General features: G+C 44.7%; 1 protein-coding gene across 1 annotated transcript; it reads right to left on the reverse strand.

Moving 5' to 3' along the window:
* Nucleotides 1-14,187: 14,187 nt before the first annotated feature.
* Nucleotides 14,188-24,606, reverse strand: LOC143808203 (uncharacterized). The gene is made up of 2 exons (XM_077290626.1): nt 23,889-24,606; nt 14,188-17,012 (listed from the first exon to the last, which is right to left on the reverse strand). Exon 2 carries the CDS (start codon nt 16,796-16,798, stop codon nt 14,879-14,881), a length of 1,920 nt encoding a protein of 639 aa, XP_077146741.1. The 5' UTR covers nt 16,799-17,012; nt 23,889-24,606; the 3' UTR covers nt 14,188-14,878.
* Nucleotides 24,607-24,873: the final 267 nt, after the last annotated feature.

Raw genomic sequence — 24,873 nt, forward strand, 5'->3', positions numbered from 1 at the left:
GTGCCTCTTTGGGGTACAGAAGATTTCTTTTTTGGGTTTCATTTTTTCTCCCTCATCTATAGAAACGGATCCGGTTAAGGTTCAGGCCATTCATGATTGGATACAGCCCACATCCGTGAAGAGCCTTCAGAAATGTTTGGGCTTTGCTAATTTTTATCGCCGTTTCATTGCCAACTTCTCCAGTGTGGTTAAACCCCTGACCGATTTGATGAAGAAAGGCGCTGATGTGACGAATTGGTCCTCTGCGGCTGTTTCTGCCTTTCAGGAGCTTAAACGCCGATTTACTTCTGCCCCTGTGTTGCGTCAGCTGGATGTTTCTCTTCCTTTTCAAGTTGAGGTTGACGCTTCTGAGATTGGGGCAGGGGCCGTTTTGTCTCAGAGGAATTCTGATGGTTCCTTGTTGAAACCGTGTGCCTTCTTTTCTCGAAAGTTTTCACCTGCGGAACGCAATTATGATGTCGGCAATCGTGAGTTGTTGGCTATGAAGTGGGCATTTGAGGAGTGGCGACATTGGCTTGAGGGGACCAAGCACCATATTGTGGTCTTGACCGATCATAAGAATCTGATTTATCTCGAGTCTACCAAACGGCTGAATCCTAGACAGGCCCGATGGTCCCTGTTTTTCTCCCGTTTTGATTTTGTTGTCTCGTATCTTCCGGGTTCTAAGAATGTTAAGGCTGATGCCCTCTCTAGGAGCTTTTTGCCTGATTCTCCTGGGGTCCTTGAGCCGGTCGGTATTCTGAAGGAAGGTGTGATTCTTTCTGCCATCTCCCCTGATTTACGACGGGTTCTTCAGAAATTTCAGGCTGATAAACCTGACCGCTGTCCAGTGGGGAAATTGTTTGTTCCTGACAGATGGACTAGTAAAGTGATTTCGGAGGTTCATTGTTCTGTGTTAGCTGGTCATCCTGGGATTTTTGGTACCAGAGATTTGGTTGGTAGGTCCTTTTGCTGGCCTTCTTTGTCACGGGATGTGCGTTCTTTTGTGCAGTCCTGTGGGACTTGTGCGCGGGCCAAGCCTTGCTGTTCCCGCGCTAGTGGGTTGCTTTTGCCTTTGCCGGTCCCTGAGAGGCCTTGGACGCATATTTCTATGGATTTTATTTCGGGGTTTCCCAGAGGATGTCAGTTATCTGGGTGGTTTGTGACCGGTTTTCTAAGATGGTTCATTTGGTACCTTTGCCTAAGTTGCCTTCCTCTTCTGATTTGGTTCTGTTGTTTTTTCAGCATGTGGTTCGTTTGCATGGCATTCCGGAGAACATTGTGTCCGATAGAGGTTCCCAGTTTGTTTCTAGGTTTTGGCGGGCCTTTTGTGCTAGGCTGGGCATTGATTTGTCTTTTTCTTCTGCATTTCATCCTCAGATAAATGGCCAAACCGAGCGAACTAATCAGACTTTGGAAACTTATTTGAGATGCTTTGTGTCTGCTGATCAGGATGATTGGGTGGCTTTCTTGCCATTGGCTGGATTTGCCCTTAGTAATCGGGCTAGTTCTGCTACCTTGGTTTCACCCTTCTTTTGTAACTCTGGTTTTCATCCTCGTTTTTCTTCAGGGCAGGTTGAGCCTTCTAATTGTCCTGGGGTGGACTCTGTGGTTGACAGGTTGCAGCAAATTTGGGCTCATGTTGTTGACAATTTGGTGTTGTCTCAGGAGGGGGCTCAGCGTTTTGCTAACCGTCGTCGGTGTGTTGGCTCCCGGCTTCGGGTTGGGGATTTGGTCTGGTTGCCTTCCCGTCATGTCCCTATGAAGGTTTCTTCCCCTAAGTTTAAGCCTCGGTTTATTGGCCCTTATAGGATTTCTGAGATTATCAATCCAGTGTCTTTTCGTTTGGCCCTTCCAGCCTCTTTTTCCATCCATAATGTTTTTCATAGATCTTTGTTGCGGAAATATGTGGTGCCCGTTGTTCCCTCTGTTGATCCTCCTGCCCCGGTGTTGATTGATGGGGAGTTGGAGTATGTGGTTGAGAAGATTTTGGATTCTCGTTTTTCGAGGCGGAGGCTTCAGTATCTTGTCAAATGGAAGGGTTATGGCCAGGAGGATAATTCTTGGGTTGTTGCCTCCGATGTTCATGCTGATGATTTGGTTCGTGCCTTTCATTTGGCTCGTCCGGATCGGCCTGGGGGCTCTGGTGAGGGTTCGGTGACCCCTCCTCAAGGGGGGGTACTGTTGTGAATTCTGCTCTTGGGCTCCCTCCGGTGGTTGTAAGTGGTAGCGCTGCTGTCTTTGAATCGCAGCATTTATCAGGTGTGTTCACTTTGTGCAATTTTGACTGGGCTATTTAGTCTTGCTTCACCCTTTAGTCAGTGCCAGTTGTCCATTGTTCCTGGAGGATTCACATCTCTGCCTGGTCTCTCCTGCTTTGCAGTTCTTTTCAACAAACATTAAGTTCTGGCCTTGATTTTTTGCTGTCCACATGCTGTGGCCTTATTGTTCAGTTCTTTTCCATGTTTTTGTCTTGTCCAGCTTGGTCTGTATAAGGATTTGTTTAGCCAAGCTGGTATCTCTGGAGATGCAGATATACCCTCCATATCTTTAGTTAGCTGTGGAGTTTTTGTACTTTTCTATGGTGGATATTTTCTAGTGTTTTAATACTGACCGCATAGTACTCTGTCCTATCCTTTCTTTTTAGCTAGAAGTGGCCTCCTTTGCTAAATTCTCATTTCAGTCTGTGTATGTTATTTCCCTCTCCTCTCACAGTCAATATTTGTGGGGGGCTGCCTATCCTTTGGGGATTTTCTCTGAGGCAAGATAGTTTTCCCTTTTCTATCTCTAGGGGTAATTAGTCCTCCGGCTGTGTCGAGATGTCTAGGGAGTGCTAGGTACATTCCACGGCTACTTCTAGTTGCGGTGTTAGGTTCAGGGTCTGCGGTCAGTACAGGTACCACCTTCTCCAGAGTATGTCTCATGCTGCTTCTAGGCCACCAGATCATAACATTGGACCAGGTGACCCAGGAGGTCCCTTCCAACTCTGCCATTCTATGATTCTATGATTACTTGGACTCACTTGACCCAAATTTGCAACCTCTATAAATCTGGTACTTCAGAAGTTTTTAGACCATGTGTAAGCCTTTCAGGATTTACCATACTCAAAATATTTTCAAAAACATAGATTATAATGGGAGAAATTAATTTACAGCCAAAGAACTGGACCAATACTGTTTGTCCCCAATTTGACACAGGTAAATTATGTGCACATGCACCCGCCATTTTCTCTCAGAAGACGATGGTGGCCTGGGGGACTTCATGGGGGAATGCCTGGACATCAGAGGTATCGGGGGTGATCGGGGGACCCTATTTCTCTGAAGTGGGATCACATCAGAGGAGAGAGAAATTAAATGAAAAATATGACATTTTTTGCGGTCACCGTTTTACCGTTAATAACAGCCCTAAAGAATTGGTGCACTAACAAAAACCATCACCATAACAGCAACATACCATAGAAAAGACCAGGGTGGTGCCTAACCCTGTACTTCACTACTTGCACCCTACCTGCCTGCGGAGGTTGGCACCCTATATTCCTGCGCAATTGGCGCCCCCGCTCCTCGTCGGCTATCCCTCCTACCCCTGTTGGGCCCTGATAGGACAGGATAGAAAATTAATGCCAATCATAGCAAATCACCCATCATCAATGTTCAAATTGTAAGAAATATTGATAAAGTGGCAGGTTTCTATCTGCAACTATCCTGCCCCTGCCTAGCAGCGGGGGTTGGCACCCTATTATGATATGACAGTGGCGCCCCCACTCCTCGACGGCTAGCCTCTATCCTGTCCCCTATCAGACGGTTGAGGGAAAAAGTAGTTTATCATTAAAGTGCTGTAGTGCTTAAAAGATGTCCCAAAACACTCCTCAGGATTATACATGTAAATCCGGATCCCCTTAATAACAACATTCACAGCGCATGTATACCAGACACAAAAACAGCTTGGTGTTTACCACTTCCAAATATCAGATCTAGCACATCACCAGATCACTATGGTGCACTGCTACAGTTTGATGTTACACACTTTCAAATGTCTAATCTAGTGCACAGCCTGATCCTCCTGGTGCACTAGTAGGTATAATCCATAATCCCTTGGTATAGCCGCTGTTTTGAGATACCGAAAAAATCCTTTGGACACAATGGCATCATTCACATTATACAACTATAGGTATATCCCTTATAGCCTCCATTCACATTATGTATCCACAAGTATATCCCTTGAACACTCGACGCGTTTCCCCTCACAAATCATATGAGGTTAATCAGGAGCAATAATTTGTTATCAAAGGGTTACTTAGCTCTTATCTTCAATATTGGTGTGTTTTAACCATTTATACAGCTCGGCATTCCAGGGCAGGTCCCCTCTTGATATGATGCCTCGAAGAAAGTGCCAAAGTGCATGCGCTTTATACCTTCCGTACTACTCACTATTATCACCTGGTGGCTCGGCGTGCGTCTCAACCTAGACATCCGGTTATCTATTTGCGTTCCAAATGTATCCCGTGGTCCTGATCATATGACCATAGGGCCTGACGTGTATCTAAAGATATCGCGCGCTTGCCCAGATACCACTGCGTTCCACAAGTGAGTTCCATTATCTGCGCCTGCGTACTCTTCTCCGTGCCCCATAGTGAGAAGATCATTTGTGCTAGTGCGCACGCGTCATCACTACGGCAACCGGAGAGACCATCTTACATATAGCTGCTGCGCCTGCGCTGTTCCTTCCATGGAAGCGCCGAACTCATCGATGTGCATGCTTCATCATTCAGGCCACTTGGATACCATATATTGTAAATCTCGTTAGAAATGCATATAGTACCCATGTATTCTAAAGGCTACTACGCTTGGCATCAACATGCATGTATTTTGGTCATTATATCATTATGCAAACGCATAGAGAGTTCAGATTTAGCACACCATTTATATGCATTCTTTTATATTCACTCCATATACTATTATTAAAATGCCATCCAGGGTTGGTATAACCATTCATCTCAAAAATGCCTCTTGCCATATGGCCATATGTTAGTTCCATAAGTATCTTTTGGAAATTGGGTATCTGTCCTCCCCATTCCCATTATATAACTGACACATATATATAATCATATCAGCGCATATCACCATCTCAATTTCATAACAGAAATTACGCCTTCACCAGATGAATACAAATATAATATCCTAAAATTAGGAAGGATAAATTTTATTTAACCCATTCGGGTCGATACTGCAGGCCAACTCTTTAACCAATATTTCATCAACAGGGAATAATTCATAAAAAACAACCAAAGTTCATCTGTTCATTTAGCCCCTTTGGGGAAACAGTATCCAGTCGATGGATCCATTTGACCTCCTTCCGTAAAATGTTTCTATCCCAGTTACCACCTCGGACCGATGGAGCCACCACTTCCACAACGCAGAAAGAGAAGGAACCAAGGTCACCCTGGTGTACTTCCCGGACATGCCTAGATATAGGAGTATCCCTGGCATGTCTAATGTCACCCAGGTGATCCCCTATCCTTCTCCTCAATTCCATTTTAGTTTTTCCAATGTAGTTTTTTGGGCAGGTACACTTAAATAAATATACCAAACCACACGTCTTGCAATTGGCAAAATGTCTGGTCTCAAAAATTTGACCTGTACTTGCACTAGAGAAGAGGTTTCCTGTTGAAATGAAGCCACAAAAGGAACAACCCCCACATCGAAAGGTGCCCATCTGTCTTTTATCAAGCCAAGTGCCACTCTTTTTTTGGGGGGTAAAGGTGCTGTGCACAAGTTGATCTCTAATGGACCTCCCCCTCTTGTATGTAATCATAGGTGTTACAGGCAAAAATTCTTTGATGTCTGTATCTGCCAACAGGATATCCCAGTACCTTCCAATAATATCCCTTACTTCCCGGGAGCAGTCATCAAAGTTACCAATGAGTCTCACAATAGAGTCAGTTTGTTCCCTGATCTTAGGTTGCAGGAGGCTAGTTCTTGGGATTTTTTCCACATGCTTAAATGTTTCCCGAAGAATGTTATTGGGGTAGCCCCTTTCCCGGAATCTATCCCTTAGATTCCGAGTCTCCACATAAAAGGACGAGTCTGAGGAGCAATTTCTCCTAGCCCTCATGTATTGACCCTTAGGTATCCCCCTCCTGAGTCCATAAGGGTGGTGACTGCTCCATCTTAATAAATTATTTGTAGAGGTGGGTTTCCTGTATATTGCAGTCCCCAGGCGGCCTTCACTATCTTTTCTAATTGTGACGTCCAAGAAATTGATTTTCTCTTTATCAATCTCAGCTGTAAACCTCAGACCAATATCGTTCTTATTTAAATCCTGAACAAAAGTGTTGAAGGAGGTAGCATCCCCGATCCACAGAATCAGCACATCATCGATATAACGCCCCCAGAATAATATCTGGGGGCACCACCAGGACGACCTCCCCTCATCAAATACAACAGTGTCCTCCCACCAGCCCAGGAGCAGATTAGCATAGGTAGGGGCACATGGGCTACCCATTGCCGTGCCCCTGAGCTGGTGGTAAAACTTTGCATCAAAAAGAAAATAATTATGGGTCAACACAAATTGTAAAAGGCAGCCTATGAACTGGTTTTGCTCCACAAACTGGATCCCTCTGGATTTCAAAAAATAATCAACGGCTCGAAGACCTGCATCATGGGGGATGCTGCTATACAAAGCTTCAACATCAATTGATGCTAAACACACCTCCTCTCCGACCATGATATCCTCTATTTTCAATAAAAGATCAGCAGTATCCCGTACATAAGATGGTAGGGCTGTCACAAAGTTTCTTAAAACTTTATCAATATAAACTTCGTGACAGCCCTACCATCTTATGTACGGGATACTGCTGATCTTTTATTGAAAATAGAGGATATCATGGTCGGAGAGGAGGTATGTTTAGCATCAATTGATGTTGAAGCTTTGTATAGCAGCATCCCTCATGATGCAGGTCTTCGAGCCGTTGATTATTTTTTGAAATCCAGAGGAATCCAGTTTGTGGAGCATAACCAGTTCATAGGCCGCCTTTTACAATTTGTGTTGACCCATAATTATTTTCTTTTTGATGCAAAGTTTTACCACCAGCTCAGGGGCACGGCAATGGGTAGCCCATGTGCCCCTACCTATGCTAATCTGCTCCTGGGCTGGTGGGAGGACACTGTTGTATTTGATGAGGGGAGGTCGTCCTGGTGGTGCCCCCAGATATTATTCTGGGGGCGTTATATCGATGATGTGCTGATTCTGTGGATCGGGGATGCTACCTCCTTCAACACTTTTGTTCAGGATTTAAATAAGAACGATATTGGTCTGAGGTTTACAGCTGAGATTGATAAAGAGAAAATCAATTTCTTGGACGTCACAATTAGAAAAGATAGTGAAGGCCGCCTGGGGACTGCAATATACAGGAAACCCACCTCTACAAATAATTTATTAAGATGGAGCAGTCACCACCCTTATGGACTCAGGAGGGGGATACCTAAGGGTCAATACATGAGGGCTAGGAGAAATTGCTCCTCAGACTCGTCCTTTTATGTGGAGACTCGGAATCTAAGGGATAGATTCCGGGAAAGGGGCTACCCCAATAACATTCTTCGGGAAACATTTAAGCATGTGGAAAAAATCCCAAGAACTAGCCTCCTGCAACCTAAGATCAGGGAACAAACTGACTCTATTGTGAGACTCATTGGTAACTTTGATGACTGCTCCCGGGAAGTAAGGGATATTATTGGAAGGTACTGGGATATCCTGTTGGCAGATACAGACATCAAAGAATTTTTGCCTGTAACACCTATGATTACATACAAGAGGGGGAGGTCCATTAGAGATCAACTTGTGCACAGCACCTTTACCCGTCCAAAAAAGAGTGGCACTTGGCTTGATAAAAGACAGATGGGCACCTTTCGATGTGGGGGTTGTTCCTTTTGTGGCTTCATTTCAACAGGAAACCTCTTCTCTAGTGCAAGTACAGGTAAAATTTTTGAGACCAGACATTTTGCCAATTGCAAGACGTGTGGTTTGGTATATTTATTTAAGTGTACCTGCCCAAAAAACTACATTGGAAAAACTAAAAGGGAATTGAGGAGAAGGATAGGGGATCATCTGGGTGACATTAGACATGCCAGGGATACTCCTATATCTAGGCATGTCCGGGAAGTACACCAGGGTGACCTTGGTTCCTTCTCTTTCTGCGTTGTGGAAGTGGTGGCTCCATCGGTCCGAGGTGGTAACTGGGATAGAAACATTTTACGGAAGGAGGTCAAATGGATCCATCGACTGGATACTGTTTCCCCAAAGGGGCTAAATGAACAGATGAACTTTGGTTGTTTTTTATGAATTATTCCCTGTTGATGAAATATTGGTTAAAGAGTTGGCCTGCAGTATCGACCCGAATGGGTTAAATAAAATTTATCCTTCCTAATTTTAGGATATTATATTTGTATTCATCTGGTGAAGGCGTAATTTCTGTTATGAAATTGAGATGGTGATATGCGCTGATATGATTATATATATGTGTCAGTTATATAATGGGAATGGGGAGGACAGATACCCAATTTCCAAAAGATACTTATGGAACTAACATATGGCCATATGGCAAGAGGCATTTTTGAGATGAATGGTTATACCAACCCTGGATGGCATTTTAATAATAGTATATGGAGTGAATATAAAAGAATGCATATAAATGGTGTGCTAAATCTGAACTCTCTATGCGTTTGCATAATGATATAATGACCAAAATACATGCATGTTGATGCCAAGCGTAGTAGCCTTTAGAATACATGGGTACTATATGCATTTCTAACGAGATTTACAATATATGGTATCCAAGTGGCCTGAATGATGAAGCATGCACATCGATGAGTTCGGCGCTTCCATGGAAGGAACAGCGCAGGCGCAGCAGCTATATGTAAGATGGTCTCTCCGGTTGCCGTAGTGATGACGCGTGCGCACTAGCACAAATGATCTTCTCACTATGGGGCACGGAGAAGAGTACGCAGGCGCAGATAATGGAACTCACTTGTGGAACGCAGTGGTATCTGGGCAAGCGCGCGATATCTTTAGATACACGTCAGGCCCTATGGTCATATGATCAGGACCACGGGATACATTTGGAACGCAAATAGATAACCGGATGTCTAGGTTGAGACGCACGCCGAGCCACCAGGAGATAATAGTGAGTAGTACGGAAGGTATAAAGCGCATGCACTTTGGCACTTTCTTCGAGGCATCATATCAAGAGGGGACCTGCCCTGGAATGTCGAGCTGTATAAATGGTTAAAACACACCAATATTGAAGATAAGAGCTAAGTAACCCTTTGATAACAAATTATTGCTCCTGATGAACCTCATATGATTTGTGAGGGGAAACGCGTCGAGTGTTCAAGGGATATACTTGTGGATACATAATGTGAATGGAGGCTATAAGGGATATACCTATAGTTGTATAATGTGAATGATGCCATTGTGTCCAAAGGATTTTTTCGGTATCTCAAAAGAGCGGCTATACCAAGGGATTATGGATTATACCTACTAGTGCACCAGGGGGATCAGGCTGTGCACTAGATTAGACATTTGAAAGTGTGTAACATCAAACTGTAGCAGTACACCATAGTGATCTGGCGATGTGCTAGATCTGATATTTGGAAGTGGTAAACACCAAGCTGTTTTTGTGTCTGGTATACATGCGCTGTGAATGTTGTTATTAAGGGGATCCGGATTTACATGTATAATCCTGAGGAGTGTTTTGGGACATCTTTTAAGCACTACAGCACTTTAATGATAAACTACTTTTTCCCTCAACCGTCTGATAGGGGACAGGATAGAGGCTAGCCGTCGAGGAGTGGGGGCGCCACTGTCGTATCATAATAGGGTGCCAACCCCTGCTGCTAGGCAGGGGCAGGATAGTTGCAGATAGAAACCTGCCACTTTATCAATATTTCTTACAATTTGAACATTGATGATGGGTGATCTGCTATGATTGGCATTAATTTTCTACCCTGTCCTATCAGGGCCCAACAGGGGTAGGAGGGATAGCCGACGAGGAGCGGGGGCGCCAATTGCGCAGGAATATAGGGTGCCAACCTCCACAGGCAGGTAGGGTGCAAGTAGTGAAGTACAGGGTTAGGCACCACCCTGGTCTTTTCTATGGTATGTTGCTGTTATGGTGATGGTTTTTGTTAGTGTACCAATTCTTTGGATTTTAATATAATAAGAAATAAAAGGTATTTTATCTAACCAACACAGGGGATTTTTTTCTGTGAATTTGTTAAGGACATTTCTTTCCCCAACGATAATTTTCTTTTCTGTGAATTTACCGTTAATAACAGCAATCGCAACATCGGGGTCGGCAAAAACCGATCCAAATCATGTTCTCTGAGACTCTGGAGAAATTCCGACTCTGGTGGGAGCTATACACTTAAAACTTAGCACTGTTAAATTGCGGCACTGTGGTTTAAGTACCCTTAACTGCCACTGTTAAAAGGCGTATCAGCGGACTTTAAGGAGTTAAAGGAGTTGCCTTATTACAGGGTAGTGTATGACTAAGAACCAATAGCTATAATAAAGTGGCAGAAGTGCAAGAAAAACAAGTTCAAGAAAACAAGTGAACCTCTATAAATCTGGTACTTCAGAAGTTTTTAGACCATGTGTAAGCCTTTCAGGATTTACCATACTCAAAATATTTTCAAAAACACAGATTATAAAGGGATAAATTAATTTACAGCCAAAGAACTGGACCAATACTGTTTGTCCCCAATTTGACACAGGTAAATTATGTGCTTAAAAAGGTTTTACATCAGGTTTCTGTAATTTATCACCAACAGTTGTTAACATATTTGAAAAAAAACAGAAATAGAAAAGCAATGGAATTTTATCTCTTTAAGACCTACGGTTCTCTACCTATTCCCTCCAAAAAAAATTGAATATAAAAGTAAATATTAATTAAATTCTCTTTAGGACACCACTAAAAAGAAATGCATTTTTTTGTTCTCATACCAACTCTTACATACATTCATGGCTGAAAGTGTTGTCACCCTTGAAATTATTTCAGAAAAGGAAGTATTTCTCTTAGAAAATTATTGCAATTACACATGTTTTGCTGTAAACATGTTTATTTTTTTTGTCTCTATTGAAGCAACACAGAGAAAAAAAAGGCAAATTGGACATAATTTCTCCCAGAACCCAAAAAATGGTAACACATTGTTTACACTTTTCCAAAATTGTGGGTAAACAACTTTGTTTCAAACGTGATGCTCTTTTAAACTCACCTCTGGCAAGTAACAGTTTTGAAGAATATGAAAATCACACCTGAAACCAGTTAATAGAGGATAAATTGACTCAATATTTGCATTGTGTGTCTGTATGTGCCACACTAAGAACGAAGGACAGAAAGAGAAGAGATCTTTCTGAGGACTTGAGAACCAAAATTGTTGAAAAATATCAACAATCTCTAGGCTACAAGTCCATTTCCAGAGATCTTGGGGTTCATTTGTTCATGGTGGTCAACATAATCGTGAAATTTACAACCCATGGCCCTGTAGTTAATCTCCCTGGATGTGGATGACAGAGAAAAATTGATGACAGGATGTAAGACAGGATAGTCTAGATGGTGTATAAGCAGCCCCAGTCAAGTTCCAAAGAAATCCAAGCTGTCCTGCAGGTTCAGGGTGCATCAATGTGAGCTCGCCATTGTTATTTGAATTAAATAAAATGCTGTGGCAGGAGACCCAGGAGGACCGCACTGCTGACTCGGTGATATAAAAAAGCTACACTAAAGTGTGCCAAAATGTATTCTAGTAAGTCAAAACCCTTCTGGGAAAGCTTCTAGTGGACAGATGAGACCAATACAGAGCTGTTTGGTAAAGCACATCAATCTACTGTTTACCAAAAACAGAATGAGGCCCACAAAGAAAATAATACAGTCAAACATGGTTGAGGTTCAAAGATGTTTTGTGGTTGTTTTGCTGCCTCTGGCATCCTTTACTGTCTGCAAAGCATCATGAAATCTGAAGTTTACCAGAAGATTTGTGTCGCAATAGAGTGCCCAGTGTCAGAAAGATGGGTTTGCTTCCTAGATCATGAGTCTTCCAGCAGGACAAACAAAGTTTAAGAAGCAAGCACGCAGAAATAGATGGAAACAAGGCACTGGAGTGGACAGCAATGAGTCTGGATCTAAAACCCATTGAAAATCTGTGGATAGATCTTAAAATTGCTGTTTGGAGACGGCACCCTTCTAATATGTGAGACCTGGAGCAGCTTGCAAAAGAAGAGTGGCCCAAAAATCCAGTTAAGAAGTGTAAGAAGTTTGTTGATGGTTATACTATGTTATTGAATGCAGTTTTTTATTTAACAATTTTTTCTGGTCAATTTTAGAAGCACTATGTGAAATTATGTCCAATTTGCCTTTTCTCTCTGTTTTTTGTTGTTCCAATACACACAAAATAAATACAAATTACAATATTAAAAATTACAATAATTTTCTGGGAGATGTACTTAATTTTTGGAAACAATTTTAAAGGATGCCAACACTTTCATCCATGACGTATATATGTTTGCAATAAATGATGACCTCCAGCACTCTGAAATTAGGTTTCTTCAGTTTATTTAAACCAAAATTGACAAGATTGTTGTGAACGGCAGACCCAAAGAAAAATACAGACACGTATAATTCGACATTTTGGCAATATCAAGCCTTTCTCAAGAAATGTCTGTTTCTGCAAAAATTAAACAATACTATTGTCATAAAGGAAATAACAACATGATATGAAAGAAGGGTCTGTAGATACAAAGTCACAATCTAGACACGTCATGAATAAAGGAAAACAAATCATTTAGAAAAAAGCAGACGTTGACTATTGACAAAGCATGATCCAATATACAAAGTACGATCAAAAATAGAGAAACCATAATATATTGTGAGACTGAACTCAAAGATATATAATAAATAGGTTTGAGCGAAACGGGTCGGCCATTTTCAGAAGTCGCCGACTTTTGGCAAAGTCGGGTTTCATGAAACCTGACCCGACCCCTGTGTGGGGTCGGCCATGAGGTCGGCGATCTTCTGAATCTGGTATCGGAATTCCGATACCGAGTTCCGATATGTTTGCGATATCGGAAATCGGTATCTGAATCCACATTTAAGTGTAAAATGAAGAATTAAAATAAAAAATATTGATATACTCACCTCTCCGGAGGCCCCTGGACATCGCCGCTGGTAACCGGCAGCCTTCTTTGCTTAAAATGAGCGCGTTTACGGCCTTCCATGATGTAACGGCTTCTTGTTGGTCGCGTGCCGCTCATGTGACCGCCATGTGACCAATCACAAGCCGTGACGTAATTCTCAGGTCCTAAATTCCTCATTCTAGGAATTTAGGACCTGAGAATTACGTCACGGCTTGTGATTGGTCGCGTGAGCGGTCACATGGGCGGCTGCGACCAATCACAAGCCGTGACGTCATCTAAGGCCCTTCACGCGCTCATTCTTAAGAAGGAAGGCTGCCGGAAAGAAGCAGGGCACGTCCGAGGGTGAGTATATACCTAATAGGAATATACTCACCCTCGGCTTCTTTCCGGCAGCCTTCCTTCCTAAGAATGAGCTTGTTCAGGGCCTTCCATGACGTCACGGCTTCTGATTGGTCGCGTGGTGGTCACATGAGCGGCACGCGACCAATCAGAAGCCGTGACGTCATGGAAGGCCCTGAACGCGCTCATTTTAAGCAAAGAAGGCTGCCGGTTACCAGCGGTGATGTCCAGGGGCCTCCGGACGGGTGAGTATATCAATATTTTTTATTTTAATTCTTTATTTTACTCATTAATATGGATCCCAGGGCCTGAAGGAGAGTTTTCTCTCCTTCAGACCCTGGGAACCATAGTATCCCATTGCACTGCATTGGGTTTCGTGTTTCGGCCGACCCCGACCCCGACTTTTTTATAGGATCGGCCGATTTCGCTCGACCCGACTTTTGAGAAAGTCGGGTTTCGTGAAACCCGACCCGATCCTATAAAAATAAAAGTCGCTCAACCCTAATAATAAAGACATAAAATAAGACAATTTCTTTGTTGTAATAGATGGTAAAGTATAAATGATGTGCATGTTAGGCATTAAATTGCTATAAGGCAGAAAATCTTTTGGTATAATTAATGTGAGGATGTTATAGAATTTTTGACTCGGGGTGAATTTAACCCCGTATGTATGCTGTGTCCGTTCCCAATTATTATCAGATCTGATCTATTGAGCGCTCAAGAAAGAATGAACTCTGACACAAAGTGACAGTATAACATTCCATCCAGATCTCTGGTTTATTTCCTTAATACATGATCTTATAAAAGCGTATAAAATGGGAGTAAAAGCGTATAAAATGGGAGTGGTTAGCAGATTAACATACAATTTAGCTATTATTTCATTGGCTGACTGAGTACATAATGCATTTAACTTAGTACATGACATCTTTGAACTATGGTCTACCTAGCAACAAACTGATCTTGCACTTTAGAAAACATCTGCCACCTTTATCCTGCTAGTCAGCAACATTTTGGGACATTAGTTTCGAATCATATGCTTTAACTTCCCTGTTCTCTGGTGATCTAAGCATACCAAAAAGTCCCGAGGTCTGTCTTGCCTAACTCATGTGATTAAATTGAGCAATTGATCATAAAATAGCTGAATATATTTGCTTTTAAGCTAGGACATGATTTAAAGGGATATACATGCAAGTGAGATCTACATGATATATATATTTCTATCACAAGCCCCCCTTAGATATCACTTGCCCTAATCCTAGCCTCCTGTCCCAAAGCGCTGCAACTCTTTTGTGCTGTCGGCGAACTGACATATACCTAACGTACATGCCCTACACCGTACAGACTTTTCGCAAATGGGCGGTCAGGAGATCTGTCCCTAAAGGGGGGTGGAAGCATTCATAGTCTCATATTGGCGAAGTTCTCCAATCAGCTCCACGTATTCATCCTCATCGGGGTGGGGTGCGTCGTCAGGTGGGTGAATCTGGATTCGGATAGGTTCGTCCAGGAGGAGATGTGGCATCAGGGGCATCAGGTTTGTGGTTTCCTTGACTGTCTTTTCCATCATCCTGCGGATACAAGGGATTACGCAGCAACCAGAAATTATCACAAGAACAAAAATAACAAGTATGGCTGCCCCAATCTGTGCTAATAATCTTTGCCACCCTTTCATCCATCCAAAGTACTGGTCCCAAGGATCCTTCACTCCTGAGTTTTGTTTCAATTCCTCTGATAGCTCGGTGAGTTTCTGTATCGCCACCGTGACTTTACCATTGGGACCAGTATTGTCTGGGATGTAGGTGCAACAGGTGTCTTTGATCATTTTACAAACACCTCCTTTTTCAGCTAGAATCATGTCTAGGGCCATCCTGTTTTGGAATGCCATGATGGAAGTGGGGCCCAACTGGTCTGCCAGACCTTTTAGAGCATCTCGGGTGTAGTTAACAAATCTCTGCTGGTTGTAATACACATAATTTATCCAATCAACATTTTTGTTCACAGTTATTATTGGCAACAATGACTCAAATCCTGCCTTGACTTGATCCCTGGCTTTGAATTCATCAGGTACCCCCCTTGGCACACCTACGTTGTCTATATAAACATGTGGATCAAAACTGCCTTTTGGGGCACTTGCCCGCTTTGGTCTGTTAACTGCAGTACTGGGTGAAGACTCACGGGTGTAGGGAAACAGGTGGAAAGGCATCAGAATTTTTGCCAGTGCACATTGGCCTACCCAAACACCCTCCAGTCTGCTACGTATCTTCATATCACCACAGATCCAGTATATGTCACCTAGGGAGACCACATGATTGATTAGGTTGTCAGTGGTGGTACTGTATTCTGAGCAGAACCCTTTAGTGAAGTTTTTTACATCCCTGCCAACCCCTGTGCGTGTGTAACAGGTGTAATTACCAGGGTATATTGTTATTCCAGTCCCTGGGGGGGTGTCTTTAGTCATGAGTGGGTACTTAGACTTCCAGTGTTCACAGGATGCAGAATGAGATGAGTTAGTGTATATGCTGAGGAAACAGGCCTGCTGGGATTCTGGGATGTTAAGTGGCACTGTGCCCAGATGGGGTCTGGCTCCGGCACATGCATAACAGCCACTCCCATTATGCTGTTGGGCGGTGTATCTTACCCACTCTAGCCAGTAGTTGGTTTCAGAGAACCCAGTCTCTACTGCTAAAGTCTCCTCATAGGTCGGGTTTGTCAGTACCTTTACGTTACTAGGGGTCTCCTGAGTCACATTGGGCTTGTCAGCTGCATTTGCCAGCTTGAATTTTCCTGAGTACTGCACAGGGGGTTTGCGTTCACCACTTGGAGGTGTACTACTCATTATGTAAGTACCGGCATCACCTGGGGAGGGGTTTTCAATGCTAAGGATGAGTCGGTTGCATTCCCCCCTGGTGCTGCACCCTTTCCTGAAGGCCTGCTTTGTTAGGCGCATACGGTCAATTAAGGACTTGCCATCTTTATCTTTTCTGTTTAGGGCTGATGGGGGTTTGTATCCCCAACTGTCACCAGTGTTCCATGCTGCCGCTCCCCAGTATTCACATTTGTCTCCCCAATATTTATCTGCAACACAAATATACTGAGTCCCATGCCCCAAGCTGTCCAGCTGTGTGGGTGGGCAGTGTACCACATCGCAGTAATCAAACAGGTATGTAATTATGTGTGCTGATGTATCGAACCAGAAAATGGTATAGTCCCCATCCTTGGTGATCTCCCCTCCCAGAGGTGGGGTGCGAGGGGCTTCCACCCCCAGGATATGTATCACAAAGAGGATATACAGGATCATTCTGGCTTTGGCGTGTCCTCTGGTACGGGAGCCTTCTTGCAATGCGATGCGTGGATCCAAGTGGGTTTTCCCTCTAGTTTCACAGAGGTTGGTGTTGTCAGCAGCACTTGGAAGGGACCGTCAAATCTGGGGTCAAGTGTTCTCCTCACGAACTTCTTTACCAACACCCAGTCTCCTGGTTTCAGGGAGTGCGTACCGGGTACTGCTCCTGGATCTGGTAATGAAGGGAAAACTCGAGAATGGACATCAGCTAGTTTTTTGGACAGTTGAATTACATAAGCAGACAAAGTATCATATTGCATTGCCAACTGCTGAGGGAAGAATACCCCTAACCTAGGGCTGGACCCAAACAGAATCTCATGTGGTGACAGCTTTTCTGGGCCCCGGGGAGTGTGTCTTACACTAAACAGTGCAATGGGAAGGGTTTCGTGCCATGGTTTGCGTGCCTCTTGGGCAACTTTCAACATCCTGTTTTTAAGTGTCCCATTTAATCTTTCTACTTTCCCGCTACTCTGAGGGTGATAGGGAGTGTGTAGGCCTAGGTCTGACCCTACTGCTGACCAGATCTCCCTTGTGAGGTTTGCTGTGAATGCGGGACCCTGGTCACTCTCTATCACTTCTGGGACCCCGTATCTGCACACGATCTCTGAGAGCAGCTTCTTTGCAGTAGTCTTTGCTGACTGATTTCTCACTGGGAAAGCTTCTGGCCATCCTGAAAACACGTCCACGACCACAAGGGCATATTCGAAACCTCCACTTGGCGGCATCTGGATGTGGTCTATCTGGATCCTCTGGAAGGGGTATAGTGGTCTGGCCAGATGATGGGTGGGAACTTTCTCCATTCTTCCAGGGTTGCATTTGCCACAGGTCAGACAGCTGCTTGCGAACTTGGCTGTTAGGGTGGAGATCCCTGGAGCGAACCAGTAAGCACCAATCAGATCATTCATCTGTGTCTTTGATCTGTGGGTGGGCCCATGTGCCCACTGGACCACCATAGGGTACATGCTTCGGGGTAAACAGGGTTTATAGTCCATTGAGTATACCCTTCCTTCTTGATGTGTTGCACCCTTCCGCATCCAACTCTCTTTTTCTTCCTTTGGAGCTTGCTCTTGCAACTTCTTGAATAGATTCCAAGACGTCATCTCATCTGGTGTCTTGTCCTCAGTTGCCACGTAGTAGCCATCCGGCTCTACGACCTCTCCCACTTCTCCGCATTGTCTTCCTCTGGCGGCTTCTTTGGCTGCCATATCGGCCATGTTGTTGCCCCGTGCCTCTACTGTGTTCAGTTTTCCATGCGCTTTGACTTTCAGTACGGCCACCATTTTTGGAAGTTGAAGTGCGCTCAGCAGGTCCTTAATGGCTCCATGATGCTTCACGGTTGTTCCGCTTGCTGTGATGAAGTCTCTTGCAGCCCAGATGGGTCCAAAGTCGTGTGCTATGCCATGCGAGTACCTTGAATCGGTGTATATGTTCGCAGTCTTGCCCTCTGCCATCCGGCAGGCCTTCGTCAGTGCTATTAGTTCTGCTTCCTGGGCTGACAGGCTAGGCGGCAGACTTCTGGACCACAGGATTTCTTGATTGCTGGTCACTGCACATCCCGTGTGGAATCTTCCTTCATCATCTGCAAATCTGGAGCCGTCTACGTAGAGGATCAACTCTGGGTTGGTCAGCGGCTCTTCTGCCACATTGGGTAGTCCTGCTGTTTCCTGTTGCATGATACTGAAGCAGTCATGGTCATCTGTCCGCAGCAAATCCAGATCCTTGTGGAAGGTATCGTGCAGATTTTGATCTGAGGGGTCCGTATTCATATCCCCCCTTGGGAGTGGGAGTAGAGTGGCCGGATTGAGGACTGTACATCTGGAGATAGTGACATTGTCAGGCAGTAGTAGGGAGCACTGCAGGCGAAGATGTCTTGCGGTGGAGAGATGTTTTGGCTGGGTTTGGTTGAGAATTGCTGAAATGTCATGTGGAGCCAGAATTTCCAGTGGATGTCCAAGAATGATGTCAGCAGTCTTGTCCAGAAGGGCGTGTGCTGCAAATACTGCTCTCATGCAGGAGGGGGCTCCCCTTGCAACTGGATCCAGGCGTGCTGAGAAGTAGCCTAGAGGCCTCTGTCTTCCCCCGTGAGTCTGTGTCAGGACTCCAGTAGCATGGCCTTCTTTCTCCATCAGGTAGAGACGGAATAGCTTCTTGTAGTCAGGTAGGCCTAGTGCTGGCGCTGAGACTACAGAGTCTTTTAGCTTTTTAAATGAACTGAAGGCCACATCTGTTAGCAGGAACGGGGTTGCATTGACGCAGTCATACAGAGGTTGCATTAGGACTGAGGCATCAGGGATCCAGGCTCTGCAATATGAAACCAGACCAAGGAAAGCTTGTAGTCCCTTTGGAGTTGCTGGAGGGGCCATCTTCTCCACTGTGGTCTTCCGATCATCTGTCAGGTGTTTCGTCTGGTGAGCAATGCAGTGCCCAAGGAATGTAACTCGCTTCAGACACCACTGGATTTTGTTCTTTGAGACCTTGCAGCGCTGTTCCGCCAGGTAGAGTAAGAGAGACACGGAATGTGTTTTACACGTGTCAAAGTCAACTGCACAGAGGAGTAGATCGTCCACGTATTGCAGCAGGGTCACTTCTGCATGTTCTGTGATCCAGTTGGCGAGAACTGTGGACATTGCTTTGGTGAACTGTGAGGGGCTGTTCTGGGCCCCCTGAGGCATCACCGCCCATGTGTACTGTGCTCCCTGATGCGTGAAGGCAAACAGGAACTGATCGTCCGGATGGAGGGGAACACTGAAGAAAGCATTAGCCAGGTCGATCACCGTGAACACTGTTGCTGTAGAAGGCACATTTGAGAGCAGAGTGTGCGGATTCGGCACAATTGGAGTTTCAAACACTGTAGCGTCATTCACAGCTCTCAGGTCATGTACCATTCTGAACTTGGCTGGCTCCCCTTTTACAGTCTTTTTCTTGACAGGGAACAGCGGGGTGTTGCAAGGAGAGGTGCAAGGGACCACGACCCCTATTTCCAGAAACACCTTCAATTGGTCTGAGACAGCTTGACTCTGGGCGATGGACAAGGGATACTGGGCCTTACGAGGATATGGAGTGCCTGGCTTGAGTGATACCCGCACCGGGGCAACTTGAAGCTTTCCCACATCTTGGGGTCCCTTGGACCATAGACTTTCTGGTACTACGTCCAGTACCTCCTTGGGTAGGCCTTCATCGGTTGCCTGAGGTTCCTGTAGGGCCGCCAGCATCACTGACTCTTCCTGGGTCAAAGGTGAAGAAAGGGTTACGGTCCCATCTTCCTGGAACACTATGGTTGCTTTCAGTTTTTGTAGTAGGTCCGCCCCCAGCAGGTTGAGTGGGCAGGTTCTTGACACCACAAACTGGGATAGGATAGAGTGTCCCGGCTGAGTGCACACGCTCAGAGGCTTTGTAAGCTGAGAATGTCTGACTTGACCATCAATGCCTACGCAAGACACAGAGGATTCTGATAGGCAGGTAGGGTCAGGAAGTTCCACATGTCTCATCACACTTCTGGCTGCACCAGTGTCCACAAGAAAAGATCTGACAACGCCATCCACTTCCAGGGTAATTTGAGGGGTTGGTCCTGCTGAAGGAGTTTTGCATGTCAGGAGCGTGGTATCTTGCGGACCTGGCTTGCCCCTGTCCTATGGACGGGGTACTTCACTGTTTACTTCGGGGATCCTTTGGCTTGCTCTTCTGGGCAGGGTAGTTGGTTGTGATGGTGCTTTGCACTGATTTCGGTAATGGCCCAATTTGCCGCAGTTGTAACACCTGATACCTCTTCTGTATTGCGGTGTCTCTTCAGGGTCTGCGGCCACCATAACGGGTGCTGTCTTCCGCACCCCTGGTTGGGACTCGATCCCTTTGGCTACTGTGAGCAGGGTGTCCATTGCTATTGACCTGTACTCGGGCCTAGCCACTATCAGTGGCTTCCTGATTGGCTCTCTGAGTCCATGCACAAAGGCCTGTGCCAACATTTGCCTGTGTATTTGGTCATGAATGGTGAAGCCAAGGTCCTGGAAGACCTGCATTACTCTGCCATGAAACTTCTCCACAGACTCTGTCTTTTCCTGACCCATGTCGTGTAAACTGAGGGCCTGTCCGGCCAGCCTGCCTTTAGCCCACTCTCTGAGTTGTTCAATCAGCTTCGGCCCTGACTCCCAGGCATGTACATCTAGATCTGCTGCAAGCTTGAAATGTTCCTTCATGATTGGCCAGAAGGCGTCCCCTGCCTTTATCTCCATCACAGCCCACAGATCATTCCAGGTGGCTGCATATGTGCGCTGGTTCTGCTGCATTCTTCTGTAGAATGGCATGGGGTGCATTTCTGGGTCTGGGAGATTGTTGAGGATGCTGGTCACCTGACTTGGGGTGAAGTGCACATAGTGTAAAGGTGGTGCTTCTATCTGCCCCTGTCTTCTGAGTGCCTGTGGGTTCTTCTTTCTAGTGCTGGGCAGCATGTATGAAGTCCCTTCTTCATCTTCATCAGATGAATTGCTGTGATATCGTGTACTGGGGTCATGCAGTGGCTGATGGGTGGTTCTGGGAATTGCCTTTTTGCGAGAAGATGTCTCTCCACCCTGCTGAAACTGCGGAGGATTATAGTTCCATTGTGGTGTGAATGTTGGCTGCTCTGACCGGGGATACTGATCATCATCAGATGGTGGTGCCTGTGACCTCCCCCCTGTCCCCGGACCTGAGCTGCCTGCTGCTGGTTGAGGGGTGCTTTCAGCAGGGGGATCTCCACCTTCCTCCCCTGATAACATGACTGGTAGAGGCTGAACTGTATTTGGCACATAGAATGTTCCCTGTGCGGTGAGCACCGGATACAGAGAGACCACACTGCTTGAATCTGGCAACCGCCCAGCAGGCAACAAGGCAGGAGAAGGAGAGTGTGATACAGGAGGAGATGCATGGTGCAGAGGGAGAGATGGAAATAGAGATGTAAGGTGCGCAGAAGGAGGGGGTGAGGAGTGAGAGAGAGTGAGAGGGGGGGGCAAAGGGTGTGGTGTAAGAGGAGGGGGTGATGAGGGAGCAGAAGGACGGGGTGTGGAGTAATGAGGAGGAGAAATAGGAGGGGAAAGAGGAGGAGAAAGAGGAGGAGAAATAGGAGGGGAAAGAGGAGGAGAAATAGGAGGGGAAAGAGGAGGAGAAATAGGAGGAGAAATAGGAGGGGAAAGAGGAGGAGAAATAGGAGGGGAAAGAGGAGGAGAAATAGGAGAGGAGGGACGAGGGGTAAGAGGAGAGGAAAGAGGAGAAGAAAGGGGAGGGGAGAGAGGAGGGAGAGAGATAGCGGAGGAGGAGAAAGATGGCGGAGAAAGACAAGGAGAGAATTCCTTCCTCTTCAATGCAGGCCGAGACGGCATCGCCAGAGTAACAGTGCCATCTCCCTGCACAGCGGTTGGGCGGGGTGCACCACACACTGAACAAGTCTCTCTGAACAATGGATTCTGTTGGGAGCAGACTGTACATACCCAATATTTTTCTTCCCCATATGGGGGCGGTGCTGATGGTTTGACACCTTTCCCCACTTTGTACACATAAAAATCACTTCCTGATTCTTTCACATAACGTTCAGTGCTTCCTAATCGATGCAAGTCTGTAGCCACTTTGTACCATGCTACTGCAGCAGACCACAAATCAGTGTCAATTAGCTTTCCTTTCTTTCTTTTCAAAACATCATGCCACTCTGCAGCTTGAAGCCTGCCTCCCTGATGGATTTCACATACTTTCATGAGCTGCTTGTAATTTTTCACATATTTTACACCTTCGTGCTCTGCCACGATCTGGGGGGCCGTTTTCTCATCAGGGAGCAAAAGGCTCTCCTGGCGCTTGGCCACTCTATTCCCCATTGCAAAAATGCAAATGAAAAACACAAGGAAAAAGACCTCTAGGAGGTACGTATGTAAAAGCGCGAAAAATAAAAGAAAAAACACACTTTCAAAAAATTGATGTAAAAAGTCGAGACCAGAATTAAACAAAACCATCAGAAAAACACAAAATCTTTATACAAAAAGGAAGGTATATATATATATATATATAAAAAACTATTCCTTCTTAAACAAAGAAAAAGGTGAAGAGACAGGAAAAGAAAAACTTTTGGAAAAATTTGGTGAAAAAGAAAAGAAAAAACTAAATAATACCAAAAACTCTACCTTAACAAAAACTTAGAACAAAAATCTTCAAATGACTAAAAGACAGATATATACATATATTCTATATTCTCCCCTCTGCGCTCAACGCAGTCAGAGACACACTTCCCCTTTCTAATGCTGTGATACTATAATATGCAATATCACTAAAATCACGTATCTGATATTGTTTAAATGTCACCTCTTCTTCGAATAAATGCTATATTCTAGCTAGACTTCAAAAAAAAAGAAAAAAAAAAGACAGTTGTGACAGTGTGATTATTTACTATGCATATTTCTCCGTCTAGAAAAAGAGGAAGTGTTTAGGGAAAAGAGGAAGAGAAAAAAAACTCTCTTTTTTAACTTTATAGTTCTATGCACTCAAGCAACATTAACGTGACATTTACATACAGACAAAGACATCCAGGAGAGATATCGATACCCTCTTTATTATTCTGTGACACGTGCTAGCCGTTCTGGGAACAGACAACTATCAATCGCACTTGGCACGCATATGCCGGACTCTACCACCCTCCGATCATCCGGTAGTCCTGACTGGACGCCGGGTACGGGAATCTGTGGCAGCCCCCACAAGCTATTACCATCCGAGACCTGGAGACTGGAGCCACCTGCTCCGGAACTACCTGTTCCTTTCCTATTGCACGGGAATCTGTGATAGCCTGTTCAGCGATTTATCTCCTGTCATCTGTTTCCCAGCAACCACAAGCGTAAGCAGTCACTTCCCTTCTCCTCTCCTGGATCTTATACAAACATAAAACAGATACGGTACACAGCAGACACTTCCCAGGGTATTTGGGAGGTATGGACTTTTTACGCCACCTGGGATTGCGGTGAGCACACCTGACCGGCTAAGGATACAGACTTGGACTGAGCACAGGGGACATTCAGGTAAGATGACAGAATTTTCTTACCTTACTCTGATGGAGCTGCAGTCTCCGTCCCTTTGCGCTGAGGCCTCGGCCCGTATCCTCTTCCTTCCTGGTCAGGGATGTCACCTGCGCGATGTCTTCGTCCAGCCCCCGTTGGGCGACCACCTGTTATAGAATTTTTGACTCGGGGTGAATTTAACCCCGTATGTATGCTGTGTCCGTTCCCAATTATTATCAGATCTGATCTATTGAGCGCTCAAGAAAGAATGAACTCTGACACAAAGTGACAGTATAACATTCCATCCAGATCTCTGGTTTATTTCCTTAATACATGATCTTATAAAAGCGTATAAAATGGGAGTAAAAGCGTATAAAATGGGAGTGGTTAGCAGATTAACATACAATTTAGCTATTATTTCATTGGCTGACTGAGTACATAATGCATTTAACTTAGTACATGACATCTTTGAACTATGGTCTACCTAGCAACAAACTGATCTTGCACTTTAGAAAACATCTGCCACCTTTATCCTGCTAGTCAGCAACATTTTGGGACATTAGTTTCGAATCATATGCTTTAACTTCCCTGTTCTCTGGTGATCTAAGCATACCAAAAAGTCCCGAGGTCTGTCTTGCCTAACTCATGTGATTAAATTGAGCAATTGATCATAAAATAGCTGAATATATTTGCTTTTAAGCTAGGACATGATTTAAAGGGATATACATGCAAGTGAGATCTACATGATATATATATTTCTATCACAAGGATATAAAGTATAAGTATGTTAGGCCCACTAAAAGACAAATGGTCTTATGGACATCACAAGTACATATAAGTAAAAAAAAAATAGAAAAATATAATTTACTTATGTGGTGTATCTTCTATAGGTATACAAAATCCCACTGCAAATAAAAGGTTGAATATATAAGAGCAGGGTACCATGTCATCATGTACAGTACAGACCAAAAGTTTGGACACACCTTCTCATTCAAAGACTTTTCTGTATTTTCATGACTATGAAATTTG

The sequence above is a fragment of the Ranitomeya variabilis genome, chromosome 2, assembly GCF_051348905.1.
Source record: "Ranitomeya variabilis isolate aRanVar5 chromosome 2, aRanVar5.hap1, whole genome shotgun sequence".
Classification (NCBI taxonomy): domain Eukaryota; kingdom Metazoa; phylum Chordata; class Amphibia; order Anura; family Dendrobatidae; genus Ranitomeya; species Ranitomeya variabilis.

Excerpts from the sequence above, each read along its gene's own strand:
- LOC143808203 (XM_077290626.1), bottom strand. The coding sequence starts at position 16,798 with ATGATCCTGTATATCCTCTTTGTGATACATATCCTGGGGGTGGAAGCC.